Consider the following 14,989-nt stretch of genomic DNA (forward strand, 5'->3'; position numbering starts at 1 on the left):
TGTGTGTGTGTGTGCGCGTGTGCGCGTGTGTGTGTGAGGTGTGAGTGTGTGCGCGTGTGCGTGTGTGTGTGTGTGTGTGTGATAGTGTTAGTGTGCGGGGATGGCAGGTTGGTGCGGACTCAGTTGGCCGAATGGCCTGTTTCTGTGCTGTATCTCTAAATTAAACTAACCTAAACCCTCTGTGGAATACGATTCCAAAGATTCACAATCCTGTTATACTGGCTCAGGCCCCTTTTTCTTTTTTCCTCAAATGCCTTGAATGAATGAGCGATACTCTACTGTCACATGTGACAAGTCAGAGTGATATTCTTTGTTTTGCATTCCCAAGGTATGCAAAGAGTCGCCATGTAAAGGCGGGACGACAAAGCTACATTTTACACAACCATTTTTAACACATTCCATTTGCGGCCCCCCTTGGTTCTCGGCTGTTGCCCCACACCGCGTCCTCTAATCTTCCTCCCAATTACCCCTCCACCTCCCCCGCTGGTGACCTCCTTCTCCATTGCACTCCCAATCGCTCCTCTCCAATGCCCCTCTCAATGGCCACTTTTCTTTTTACCTTAATTGCCCCTCTCCTCTTCGCAAGATCATAAATGATAGGAGCAGAATTAGGCCATTCGGCCGATCAAGTCAACTCCGCCATTCAATCATGGCTGATCTATCTCTCCCTCCTAAGCCCATTCTCCTGCCTTCTCCCCATAACCTCTGACACCTGTAGCTCTTCCTCCCAATTACCCCTCCTCTTCCCCCACTGGCTATCCTCTTGCTCCTAGTCAACCTTCTCCATTAAACGAAATCTTATAGACACATATGACATTCTTAAGGGATTGGACAGGCTAGATGCAGGAAAAATGTTCCCGATGTTGGGAGGAGTCCAGAACCAGAGGTCACAGTTTAAGAATAAGGGGCAGGCCATTTAGGACTGAGATGAGGAAAAAACGTTTTCACCCAGAGAGTTGTGAATCTGTGGAATTCTCTGCCACAGAAGGCAGTGGAGGCCAATTCAAGAGAGAGTTACATTTAGCTCAGAGCTAAAGGAATCAAGCGATAAGGGGAAGAATCAAAGCGATAAGGGGTACTGATTTTGCATGATCAGCCAAGATCACATTGAATGGTGGTGCCGGCTCGAAGGGCCAAATGGCCTACTCCTGCACCTATTTTCTATATTTCTATGTAATCGCCGTCTCCTCTTACCCCTAACAGTTCCTCTCCTCTTCCCCTTCCCCAATGGTCCTCTCCATTTTCTCTCAATGCCTCCTCTCCCCCAGCAACAGACCCTCTACACATTCCCCCAAATGGACCTCCCCATTTACCCATCCGATACTCAATGGCCCTTTGGCCCTACTTCCCATTAACTCTTCTCCCATGATGGCTCCTAGATTGGTCTCCCTACAAATTCCTCCCCCCCTCCCTTTATAGCCCCTGCTTCTTGGTCCCTCCCTCCCACGGCCATGTTCTCCAGACCCACCCCCTCCTCGCCCCCTGCCTCACCTGTTTGCCCCCCTAACCCCTACCCCCTTCCCTGCTTGCTCCTCCCCCCTCCTGCACATTATTCCACCGCCGCCCCTAACCCCGTCTCCTCAACCACCTCTTGCCTGTCCCCTGCCCACCCTCCCTACCAACTGCTCACCCCTCTCCCACCTGTCCGACCCGCCCGCGCTCCCTTGCCCCACACCTCCCGTCCCCCGCCCTATCCCTCCCCTCCCCGTCTCCATGCCCCAAACACCCACCCCCCCGCCCTGCCCACTCGCCCCATCTCTCCCCTCCCCTGCCCCCCCCCCTCTCCCTGCCCGCCCCATCTCTCCCCTCCCCGCCCCCTCCCCACCCCCCCCACCCCCCCACCATCTCTCCCCTCCCCGCCCCCCCCCCTCCCCCCCCTCCCCACCGTGTTGGCCTCCCAGGGTTTAATTTCTCAAGGCCACGATTATAAAAAGGCAGCAGAGCCTCAGCTGCTGGCCTGGTTTCTAATCCCAGCAGGGCTGCGTCTTGTGACATTCAGTCACGTGGAGAGAAAGCTGTGGTACCGGGAGACATTTATCTGTGTCAGCTGCAGGGAGGAGCTGGGGTGAGGAGGGGGGGGGACAGAGGGGGGGGGGGGGGGGGGGGGGGGGGAGGGGGGGGGAGAGGGGGGGAGAGGAGGGGAGAGGGAGAGAGAGTGAGGGTAGAACGGGGGGCAGAAAGGGTGGGAGAGCAGAGAGTGGGAAAGGGGAAGGAGAAGAGGAGTGGGGAGGGGAAAGACCAGAGGGGTGAAAGAGTGGAGGGGTGAAAGTGAGGAGTGAAAGAGAGGAGAAAGAGGTGAGCCAAGGAGTGGGGGGGGGGGGCAGAGAGGGGGAGACACGAAAGGGGTACAATTAGCATTGTATCCTGGAATCAAACTCATTCCAGGCTCTGCATTGTTCCAGATGTTAAATACTCTTGGAGAGAGAAGAAAAATAATCTCTGATTACTGGAACTTGAACCGTTTTCTAAATTCCACAGTTCGACTAAACAACAATTCAGGGAGACACAAGAAACTGCAGGTGGTGCAATCTTGAGCAAAGCCCACAATGTTGGAGGAACTCAGTCAGCATTATGTCAGGCAGCATCTGTGGAGGGAATGTACAGATGACGTTTCTGGTCGGGACCTCACAATTCAACTCTGTGCCCTGAGGATGCAATTCATTGTCAAACGCACTTTGTAAAGTTAACAGGGACATAGGTGTATTTTAACAGCAGAACAATATGCCATGTTAAATTATGCAATATAAAACAACAAACTCTTTGTTGCATTGAACAATTGAACATGCAGCAACCATAACAAGTAGCTTATATAAACACCATAAAAACGATGCCAGCACACTTTGCTGAGGTGTGAGTAAACCAAAGATGAATTAAACCAAGGAAGAATTTTACTGGGGAGTGATAGCCTAAGGTTGAGCTGAATAATTGGCTTTTGACTGGGGACTTATAGGAAGAGGGAGTAGGTAGAGAGATGGAGAATCTCAATAGACAATAGACAACAGGTGCAGGAGTAGGCCATTCGGCCCTTCGAGCCAGCACCACCTTTCAATGTGATCATGGCTGATCATCCCCAATCAGTACCTCATTACTGCCTTCTCCCCATATCCCCTGACTCCGCTATTTTTAAGAGTCCTATCTAGCTCTCTCTTGAAAGCATCCAGAGAACCTGCCTCCACCGCCCTCTGAGGCAGAGAATTCCACAGACTGACCACTCTCTGTGAGAAAAAGTGTTTCCTCTTCTCCGTTCTAAATGGCTTACCCCTTATTCTTAAACTGCGGCCCCTGGTTCTGGACTCCCCCAACATCGGTAACATGTTTCCTGCCTCTAGCGTGTCCAAACCCTTAACAATCTTATAAGTGTTCAATGAGATACCCTCTCATCCTTCAAAACTCCAGAGTGTACAAGCCCAGCTGCTCCATGCTCTCAGCATAGGACAGTCCCGCCATCCCGGGAATTAACCTTATGAAATTCCCCCCTTAAGGAGGGAATTCCAGAGCTTAGAAACATAGAAAAATAGGTGCAGGGGTAGGCCATTCGGCCCTTCGAGCCAGCACCGCCATTCAATATCATCATGGCTAATCATTTAAAATCAGTATTTAAGAAGGAACTGCAGATGCTGGAAAATCGAAGGTACACAAAAAAGCTGGAGAAACTCAGCGGGTGCAGCAGCATCTATGGAGCGAAGGAAATAGGCAACGTTTCAGGCCGAAACCTTTCTTCAGACTGATTTAAAATCAGTACCCTGTTCCTGCTTTTTCCCCATAACCCTTGATTCCTTTAGCTCCAAGAGCTAAATCTAACTCGCTCTTGAAATCTTAGATTCAAGGAGGCTTACCTCATAGCTTTAGTTTGGTTTAGATATTCAATGTGGAAACAGGCCCTTCGGCCCACCGAGTCCGGGCCAACCCGCGATCACCAATACACTAGTTCTATCCTACACTCTAGGGACAATGTACAGGAGCCAATTAACCTATGAAGCCGCACGTCTTTGTAATGTGGGAGGAAACCGGAGCACCTAGAGAAATCCCAGGCGGTCGGTCACAGGGAGAAGGTACAAACTCCATACAGACAGCACCCGTAGTGAGGATCAAACCCAGGTCTCTGGCACTGTAAGGAAGCAACTCTCCCGCTGCACCACCATGCTACTAATGAAGAAACAATTAAAATCATGTATGATCGAGATGCCAGAGTGGAGGGGTGTAGTGATATACAGAACATAGAATAGTACAGTGTAGGAACACGCTCTTCAGCACACAATGTCTGTGCCGAACATGATGCCAAGTTAAGTTAATCTCCTCTGCCAGCATGTGATCCATATCCTTCCATTCCCCCATGCCCATCTAAAACCCTCTTAAATGCCACTATCATATCTCCCTCCACCCCCCCCCGGCATCACGTTCCAGACACCCAGCACCTTCTGTGTGTTAAAAAACGTGCATATTTTCCTCTCTAACCGTCACAATTTGCCTTCTAGTCTTTGACATTTCCACCCTGGATAAGCGTCTGATGTTGGGGAGATTGGGCGGCACATTGATGCAGCTGGTATAGCCGGCATCGCACAGCGCCAGAGACCCAGGCTCGATCCTGACCTCGGGTGCTACCTGTGTGGAGTTTGCACGTTCTCCCTGTGACCATGTGGGTTTTCTCCGTGTGCTCTGGTTTCCTCCCACTTGCCAAAGATATGTGGGTTTATGTTGGTCGGTCGCTGAAAACTGCCCTTAGTGTGTAGGGAAGATAGACACAAAAAGCTGGAGTAACTCAGCGAGACAGGCAGCATCTCTGGAGAGAAGGAATGGGTGACATTTCGGATCGAGACCCTTCTTCAGGCGTTTCGCAACCCGAAACGTCACACATTCCTTCTCGCCAGAGATGCTGCCTGTCCCGCTGAGTTACTCCTGCTTTTTGTGTCTATCTTTGGTTTAAACCAGCATCGAGTGTGTAGGGAGTGGGTGAGAAAGTGAGGTAACATAGAACCAGTGTGCATGGGTAGTCGGCGTGGACTCGGTGGACCGAATCGCCTGTTTCCATGCTGTACCTTTAGACAATAGACAGCAGGTGCAGGAGTAGGCCATTCGGCCCTTCGAGCCAGCACTCTATTCAATTCAATTAGATGTAGGAATATTTAAGAATACGGAGTAAGCCAATTAGATCGGAGATGAGGAAACACTTTTTCTCACAGAGAGTGGTGAGTCTGTGGAACAGTGGTGGAGGCAGGTTCACTGGATGCTTTCAAGAGAGAGCTAGATAGGGCTCTTAAAAATATCGGAGTCGGGGGATATGGGGCGAAGGCAGGAACGGGGTACTGATTGGGGATGATCAGCCATGATCACATTGAAGGGCGGTGCTGGCTCGAAGGGCCAAGTGGCCTACTCCTGCACCCATTGTCTATTGTCTATTGACTGAAGATGATCAAGTTAATTCAAGGGAAGAGCTCCCACGACACTCCCCAGCAGGGTCAAGATGGGATGGATACAAGAGCGGCAGGGATGAGGTGGTGTACCAGATGCTAGGTTGGTGTAACCACAACCCTATCAGGTGAACTGGTCATGTCAATGAAATCCAAAAAGGGGATATAAACATAAAAACAGGTTAATTGGCATGGACAAGAATACAGCTACCAAATCTCAAGTGGGGTGGAGGCGGTGAGAATAAATTCTCAGTAAAAGCAATTAATAGCAACGAGAGAAGTGGTTAAACAACGGCAGGAATGAACCCGGTGTGAAGGTGTTCTAGTTTGCTCGAGTGAAGGTTATCGGGGGATAAAGCTGAAATACATGGAAATGTTGCAGAGAACAATCTGGCATGGGCAAGGATTCCAGACAGTTGTCCTCCACAGAAAAGCCACAAAGTGCTGGGGTAACTGAGCGGGGTCTGGCAAGCATGCCCAGAAAACATAGGTGTGGCACGGTGGAGCTGCTGACATACAGCACCAGAGACACGGGTTTGATCCTGACCACGGGTGCTTGTCTGTACGGAGTTTGTACGCTCCCCCCCCCCCACCCCCCACCGTGACTGCGTAGTAGGTTCACTCCGGGGAATGCTCCGGTTACCTCCCACACCCCAAAGATGTTTAAGAAGGAACTGCAGATGCTGGAAAATCGAAGGTACACAAAAATGCTGGAGAAACTCAGTGGGTGCAGCAGCATCTATGGAGCGAAGGAAATAGGCAACGTTTCATCCCGAAACGTTGCCTATTTCCTTCGCTCCATAGATGCTGCTGCACCCGCTGAGTTTCTCCAGCATTTTTGTGTACACTCCACAAAGATGTACAGGTTTGGAGGTAAATTGCATTTCGTTGTTTAATGCATTTCGTTGTCTCTGTACTGTACACTGACAATGACAATTAAAATTGAATCTGAATCTGAAATTGGCTTTGGTAAAATTGTAAATTGTCCCTTGTGTGTAGGATAGTTGCCTAGTTGCGTATGCAGTGATTGTTGGTCGGCGCAGACCCGGTGGGCTCAAGGGCCAGTTCCACACTGTGTCTCTAAAGTCGAAAGACCTCAAAAACACTGAAGAAGGATCCCGACCCGAAATGTCACCTACCCATGTTCTCCCAGAGATGCTGGCAAATCCGCTGAGTTACTCCAGCACTTTTTGTCTTTTTTTTTTTGTCAACCAACATCTGCAATTCCTTGTGCCTATAACTTTCCCTTACAATAGCAGAATTAAATCAATTCACAGTCCTGCCATCAATGTTTTATTGGGTGGTTATTTTTTTATATTGAGGATTCATTTAGTTTAGTTTAGAGATACAGCACGGAAACAGGCCCTTCGGTCCACCGAGTCTGCGCCGACCAGCTATCCCCGTACATAGCACTACCCTACTACACACTCTAGGGACAATCGACAATATTTACCGAAGCCAATTAACCTGCCAACCTGCACGTCCTTGGAATGGGATAGAAAACCGGAGCGCCTGGAGAAAACCCACGGGGTCACAGGGAGAACGTACAAACTCCGTACAGACAGCACCCATGGTTAGGATTGAACCCGGGTCTCTGGCGTTGTAAGGCAGCAGCTCTACCGCTGCGCCACTGTGCCACCCCTACCCAAATCTGCCTACATGTTCTCAAAACTTAAGGTAAAACCAGTACCCTGGTTCTCCAGGCTGTGGAAACTGTGTCAGTGAACGGTACCTGGGTTTAGCTATAAATGGATCAAATTTCTGGGATAGTTAAAAGATAAATACCTTCTGCGACTCAAAGTATGGGTTCTATTGCTGAGAATCCTCGATATAAATCATGCCAATGGCACCCGAGGCTCCTGATGAGAGGCTGGTGATTCTTTCCTCCCCCAGTATGAATCCTTACGGATTTACTGTGGTGAGATGGACTCACACACAGAGTTCCATTCTGCTCCTCTCTCCGTTACGCTCCTGCGCCCTGTCTCTCACAGTCTGAAGAAGGGTCTCGACCTGAAACGTCACCCATTCCTTCTCTCTGGTGATGCCGCCTGTCCCACTGGGTTACTCCAGCATTTTGTGTCTATTCTCACCACCAAGGGTCCGTTCCCAGGGACACATTCGGAGACGGGCATCGCGTGCGTCCGGAAGATCATCAACTCGGTGAAAGATGCTCTTAGGTCTGGCCCGAAACCTGTTGACTTCCCAGCGGAGCGAGATGTCCGTCGGGGAATGTTGTTGACTGGCCCGCTCCAGACTGCAAGGGTACATGCTGAGGGGCCCACAGAAGCCCGGTGCAGCCAACGGCAAGGCTCTGTGGGGGAGGACCACAGTCTTGGGACCCTCTGCAACTGGACATCGTGGGCGGGACGGGGTCTGGTGGAGACGCCCCTCAAACAGGGGAAGGGATATCACCCCGGGGGGGGGGGGGGGGGGGGGGGGGGGGGGGGGGGGGGGGGGGGGCTGAGTGGCAAGGGTACTGTGTGTAATGATAGTTTATGAACATTACTGAATATGACACTAATGAACATATAAACGCTGAGAATGTCAGAAGAGTTTTTGCCCTGTTCTTGTTTTGTATACATTTTTTATAACCCTGAATAAAGTTTATTTTTGGAGACACAAATCAAGTCGAGAGTGTTTAATTGTCATAAGCACCGACAATGGAACAATAAAATTCTTCCTTGCACAGTTTAATAGCACCCGCATATATACCCACAGATATATATAATAATCCAAAAATTCAATACATGCATAACCTTAATACTCATGCATATTAATGCAAAATGCAACTAAAAATCCAGACCACAGAAGTTCACGGTTGCTGAGGTAATCTATCTCCCACTGCCTCCCTCTCTATTTAAATGTCACATTGTACATGTCTGACTCGTTCTCTGTTTCCCACTCTCCACCTACTGAATGTGGGTCAGTTACTCTCCCTCTCCTTTTTCATTCTTTGACCTCACCCTCCCCTTCTCCCTCATCGTCACTCTCCCGCCCACAACTCATTGCTCCATCCCTCCTGTGTGTGCTCTCCCACACTCCACCTCTCCCACTCCCATTCTACTTTTTCTCTCTCCCCTTCTTCCCACCATTCCACCTTTCTTCACCCCATCGATCACTCTTTGTATCACTCCCTCGCTCTTCCATTTTGTCCCTCACTCCTTCCTTCAGCCCCTCTCTCACTCCTTCAGTCTCTCTCATTCCTTCAGCCTCTCTCACTCCTTCACTCTCTCACTACTTCAGTCTCTCACTTACTCCTTCAGTCTCTCTCACTCCTTCAGTCTCTCTCATTCCTTCAGCCTCACTCACTCCTTCAGTCTCTCTCACTCCTTCAGTCTCTCTCACTCCTTCAATCTCTCTCACTCCTTCAATATCTCTCACTCCTTCAGTCTCTCTCTCACTCCTTCAGTCTCTCTCACTCCTTCAGTCTCTCTCACTCCTTCAGTCTCTCTCTCTCCTTCAGTCTCTCTCTCTCCTCTCTCTCACTCCTTCAGTCTCTCTCACTCCTTCAGTCTCTCTCTCACTCCTTTAGTCTCTCTCTCTCCTTCAGTCTCTCTCTCACTCCAATCTCTCTCACTCCTTCAATCTCTCTCACTCCTTCAATCTCTCTCACTCCTTCAATATCTCTCACTCCTTCAGTCTCTCTCTCACTCCTTCAATATCTCTCTCTCCTTCAGTCTCTCTCACTCCTTCAGTCTCTCACTCACTCCTTCAGTCTCTCTCTCACTCCTTCAGTCTCTCTCTCACTCCTTCAATCTCTCTCACTCCTTCAGTCTCTCTCTCACTCCTTCAGTCTCTCTCTCACTCCTTCAGTCTCTCTCTCACTCCTTCAATCTCTCTCATTCCTTCAGTCTCTCTCTCACTCCTTCAGTCTCTCTCTTTCCTTCAGTCTCTCTCACTCCTTCAGTCTCTCTTACTCCTTCAGTCTCTCTCACTCCTTCAGTCTCTCTCACTCCTTCAGTCTCTCTCACTCCTTCAGTCTCTCTCACTCCTTCAGTCTCTCTCTCTCCTTCAGTCTCTCTCACTCCTTCAATCTCTCTCTCTCCTTCAGTCTCTCTCTCTCCTTCTCTCTCTCTCACTCCTTCAGTCTCTCTCTCTCCTTCAGTCTCTCTCTCTCCTTCAGTCTCTCTCACTCCTTCAATCTCTCTCACTCCTTCAGTCTCTCTCTCTCCTTCAGTCTTTCTCACTCCTTCAATCTTTCTCACTCCTTCAGTCTCTCTCTCTCCTTCAGTCTCTCTCACTCCTTCAGTCTCTCTCACTCCTTCAGTCTCTCTCTCTCCTTCAGTCTCTCTCACTCCTTCAATCTCTCTCACTCCTTCAGTCTCTCTCTCTCCTTCAGTCTCTCTCACTCCTTCAGTCTCTCTCTCACTCCTTCAGTCTCTCTCTTTCCTTCAGTCTCTCTCTCACTCCTTCAGTCTCTCACTCCTTCAGTCTCTCTCACTCCTTCAGTCTCTGTCTCACACCTTCAGTCTCTCTCTCTCACCCCTTCAGTCTCTCTTACTCCTTCAGTCGCTCTCTTACTCTTTCAGTCTCTCTCTCTCTCACTCTCTCCCCTCTCTCACTCCCTTTCTCTCCTCTCACTCCTTCAGTCTCTCTCACTCCTCCAGTCTCTCTCTTACTCCTTCAGTCTCTCTCTCTCCTCCTTCAGTCTCTCTCTCTCTCTCACTCCTTCAGTCTCTCTCACTCCTTCAGTCTCTCTCACTCCTTCAGTCTCTCTCTCTCCTTCAGTCTCTCTCTCTCCTTCAGTCTCTCTCTCTCCTTCAGTCTCTCTCACTCCTTCAGTCTCTCTCTCTCTCAGTCTCTCTCTCTCCTTCACAGTCTCTCTCACTCCTTCAGTCTCTCTCCTCCAGTCTCTCTCTCACACCCCCCTCCTCGCTCTCTCCCACACACACACACACACACAGAGGCACCTCAGGTTGGCACCCTTCCTTAGTCCATTTCCCTCCACAGATGTTGCCTGAGCCGCTGAGTTCCTCCAGCACTTTGTATTTGGCTCTAGATTCTCACATTAGCATCTTCTTGTGTCCCCGCTTCTCTTTCTAATTGCCACGATTGTTTCATCAATCTTCCCTTCCCCTCCCTCCATAATCTCCCTCTCTTCTTCTCCTCCTCCTCCCCATCCCCCATTCCTTCCTTCCTTCCACGCTCTGCCCTCCCTCCTTCTCCTCCCCCCCCCCCCTCGCGTCTTCTCCCCCTCCCTCACTCCCCCATCCTCACTCCCTTCCTTTCTCCTCCCCCTGATTCCACCTCTTTTCCCCCCTTTACTCTTTCTCACCCTCTCTCTCACTCTCTCCCTCCCTTTCTCTCCTCTCCTTCTCTCCCCTTTCTCTCTTTCTTCCACTCTTTCGCTCCCTCCCTCCTTCTCTCTCCTCTCGGACTTTCTCCCACTTTCTCTCACTCACCCCATGTTTATCTCCAGCAGCCGCTTCCTCTCTCGCCGTTTCCGCGAGTCCCGCCGCTCCGGTTCCTTGCGCCGGTTGGCCGCGCTGGGCTCAGGGAGGTCCGGGCTGGCCGCTGCCTCCAGCGCCGGCTGCCCGCTGCCTGTCCCCGGGCTCCAAGCCGCTGCTCCGCTCGCTGCCTGCATCAGAACAAAGTAACTAACGGGTCTCCCAATACAGCTCGCTGCTGCCGTCTGCGGGGGAGAGAGAGAGAGAGAGAGGAGAGAGGGAGGGAATGGGAGGGAGAGACGGACTGGGACAGACTGAGAGAGGGAGGGAGGGAGGGCCGGAGAGGAGAGAAAGAGGGAGGGAGGGAGAGCAAGAGAGAGACAGAGTGGGAGGGGAAGGATGGAGAGGGAAAGTGGGGCGAGAGGAAGGGAGGAAAAGCAGGAAAGGGGGAGGTAAAAGTGGGGAAGGAGGGAAGGGGGGAGGGGGAGAAAGGGGGAGAGAGAGGAAAAAGTGGGGAGATAGGGAGGGAGGGAGGGAGTGAAAGTGGCGAAGGAGGGAAAGATAGAAAAGGGGAAGGGAGTGAATAAATGAGAGGAGATGGGGAGATAGGAGGGGATGGGAGATGCGAAGGTTAGTAGGAGGTTGGAAATGTTGTAGGGAGGGGAAGGTGGAGGGGAGTTGGGAAGGAAAGAGGTAGGGGAGAGGGAGTGATGGAGGGGAGAGGGGGAGAGAGAGGCGGGTGGAGAGGGGGAGAAGGTGGAGGAGAGAGGGGGAGGGGGGAAATGGTAGAATGAGATGAATCAGGGGAGGCCAAGTCAATGGATATCTTTAAGGTGGAAATCGACGGATTATTGATTAGTACGGGGATCAGGGGTTATGGGGTGAGGGCAGGGGGATGGGGTTGGCAGGGAAAGATGGATCAGCCACAATTGAATGGCAGAGTAGACTTGATGGGCCGAATGGACTCATCCTGCTCCAGAACGTATGGATTTATGGAAGAGGGTGAGAATGAGAGGGGAGGAATTGTCATAAGGTCATAAGGGATAGGAGTAGAATTAGGCCATTCGGCCCATCAAGTCTACTCTGCTATTCAATCATGGCTGATCCATCTCTCCTTCCTAACCCCGTTCTCCTGCCTTCTCCCCGTAACCTCTGACACCTGTACTAATCAAAAATCTATTATTTATCTCTGCCTTAAAAATGTCCACTGACTTGTCCTCCACAGCCTTCTGTGGCAGAGAATTCCACAGATTCGCCACCCTCTGACTAAAGAATTGTGGTGAAGGAGCAGAGAGGAAGGAAAGGTGCGTGGCAGGAGGAGTGGATGGGGGAGATTTGTGGCTGATGGGAGACCAAGGAAGGGAGTGAAGCACGAGGCAGTGAAAAGTGGTTCGCGGTCGGGAGAAGGAGCATATAGAAAAAAACGAGGAAAGTAAATAGAAATAAGTTTTACTGAACCAACGTACATTCCACATCTGCCTTTGAAATCACATTAAGATTGCAATGTGGTGCATGTCCTTATTGGCAGTCTTGTCTCTGCACTCTGGATGACCTCGGACCCACGATTCAAGATCAAGATTCAAGAGAATTTATTGTCATGTGTCCCTGATAGGACAACGAAATTCTTGCTTTGCTTCAGCACAACAGAACACAGTAGGCATTGACTACAGAACAGATCAGTGTGTCCATATACTATTATATAAATATGTACACACATGAATAAATAAACTGATAACGTGCAAATAACAGATAATGGGCAATTAATGTTCAGAGTTTTGTCCGAGCCGAGTTTCATAGCCTGATGGCTGTGGGGAAGTAGCTATTCCTGAACCTGGTCTTTGCAGTCTTCAGGCTCCTGAATTCTTCAGTGGGATTGGTGTTTGTGTAATCCCCACTTCTCCAGGGAAGAGAAAGGGAAAATTCCGATCTTCTTCTCAGGAATATCATGGGGGTGAATGAAGGCGGTGAGAAATGGGGGAAGGTGGGAAGGGGAGCATTGGTGTAGAGAGGTAGAGAGAAAGTAGGGAGAGGAGAGAAAGAGAGAGAGATGCGTGGGGGGGGGGAGGGGAGGGGGTTACATAGTTATCACACACTGTCGGTAGACAGAAATGCTGGAGAAACTCAGCGGGTGAGGCAGCATCCATGGAGCGAAGGAAATAAGCGACGTTTCGGGTCGACGCCCTTCTTTAAACACTCTGTTGGTGATTATTTCTTCGTGGCTAAAACTAGAAAGTTGATTTGATATGTTTGTAATCTGATAACCTGTGCCTGCCTTCTCCCCATATCCCCTGACTCCACGAGCCCCCAGAGCTCCATCTAACTCTCTCTTAAATCCATCCATCATTCTGACTCTTAATTCACACTTCACACCATGTTCACAGGTTCTAGGAGCAGAATTAGGCCTTTGTGTAAATCCAATCCCCAGTGTGTAAATCCAACAATTGAGGTTGTGTTTAGAATTAGGCCATTCGGCCCATCAAGTCTACTCCGCCATTCAATCATGGCTAATCTATCTCTCCCTTTCAACCGCATTCTCCTGCCTTCTCCCAATAACCCTTAACATAGAAACATAGAAAATAGGTGCAGGAGGAGGCCATTCGGCCCTTCGAACCAGCACCGCCATTCATTGTAATCATCGCTGATCGTTCCCTATCAATAACCCATGCCTGCCTTCTCCCCATATTCCTTGACTCCACCAGCCCCTAGAGCTCTATCTAACTCTCTCTTAAATTCATCCAGTGACTTGGCCTCCACTGCCCTCTGTGGCAGGGACTTTCACAAATTCACAACTCTCTGGGTGAAAAAGTTTTTTCTCAGTCTTAAATGACCTTCCCTTTATTCTAAGACTGTGGCCCCATGTTCTGGACTCGCCCAACATTGGGAACATTTTTCCTGCATCTAGCTTCATGCATCTAGCTTGCATGCAGCTAGATTTTTCCTGCATTCAGCTGCCCCTAAAAACCCATGTCGGGGAAGTGCTGTCCCATTCCCATCACTTTCTGGGAAAAGGAGCCCATCCTGAATTCCTGATCGGATTTAATAGCGAGCGATCGAGATGGGATCAATGCAGGGCCAAAAATAATGGATCGGGCCTCTCTCTGCTATAAATGAAAAAAATATCATGTATGAATGCACTCGCAAACCCTTTCATAATTTTAAAAGTCGAGATAACATTGTCTCTCAAGCCTCTGTTCACCAGGGATCTACATCTGGCTTATTCAGCGCTTTCTGCTATGATTAATGAGATGTCTGGTAACTTCATATTTTCGTTGTACTAGTCGCTGATGTCTTCATCATCTTATATAGACGTGAACTGTGCAGTATTAAGTTTAGTTTAGAGATACAGCGCGGAAACAGGCCATTCGGCCCACCGAGTCCGTGCCGACCAGCTAGTCCCGTACATTAACACAATCCTACACACACTAGGGATAATTTACAAGTATACCAAACCAATTAACCTACAAATCTGTACGCCTTTGGAGTGTGGGAGGAAACCGGAGCTTCGGGAGAAAACCCACACAGGCCACGGGTGCGATCCTGACTACCGGTGCTGTCTGTAAGGAGTTTGCACTTTCTCCCTGAGACCGCGTGGTTTTCTCCGGGTGCCCCGGTTTCCCCCCACACTCCAAAGGCGTACAGATTTGTTGGGTAATTGGCATTGGTAAAATTGTAACTTATCCCTAGTGTGTGTGTGTGTGTGTAGGATAGTGTCAGTGTGCAGGAATGTCTGGTCAGCGCGGACTCGATGGGCCGAAGGGATTGTTTCCACTTTCCACACTGTATCTCTAAACTAAACTTAAATTAGGTCACCTGGAGGAAAGCCATCGGTGCGTGGACACCCATGTGGTCACAGGGGGAATGTGCAAACTCTGCATCTTTGCTCTGCATGAACAACTCCTGACGTCAGGATCGAACCCAGGACCCTGTCGCAGTGAACTAATCTTTTCTAATCTGCTACTTCATGCGTGTGTTTTGTCTGTAATTTCCATTTGTCATGAACTTATGGCACATTCTTTATTTTCTAGCTCTTAGTTTAGTTTAGAGGTACAGTATGGATACAGGCCTTCCGGCCCACAGAGTCCACACCAAACATCGATCACCCTTTCACACTAGTTCCAGTGAATCTGAAGAACGGCTTCTACCCGAGACGCCACCTATTCCTTTTCTCTGGAGATGCCGCTGACCCGCTGAGTC

General features: G+C 49.8%; 1 protein-coding gene across 1 annotated transcript in view; it reads right to left on the reverse strand.

The window, feature by feature from the left end:
• LOC129711086 (homer protein homolog 3-like) overlaps positions 1 to 11,055 on the reverse strand; it is a 39,017-nt gene extending 27,962 nt beyond the window's left edge. Inside the window, exon 1 of the mRNA XM_055658469.1 lies at positions 10,811 to 11,055. Within this exon, the coding sequence (XP_055514444.1) occupies positions 10,811 to 10,992 (182 nt within the window). The 5' untranslated portion in view covers positions 10,993 to 11,055. The remainder of the gene's footprint in view (positions 1 to 10,810) is intronic.
• Between the last annotated feature and the right edge of the window lie 3,934 nt (positions 11,056 to 14,989).

Source organism: Leucoraja erinacea, chromosome 29, assembly GCF_028641065.1.
Source record: "Leucoraja erinacea ecotype New England chromosome 29, Leri_hhj_1, whole genome shotgun sequence".
Taxonomy (NCBI): Eukaryota; Metazoa; Chordata; class Chondrichthyes; order Rajiformes; family Rajidae; genus Leucoraja; species Leucoraja erinaceus.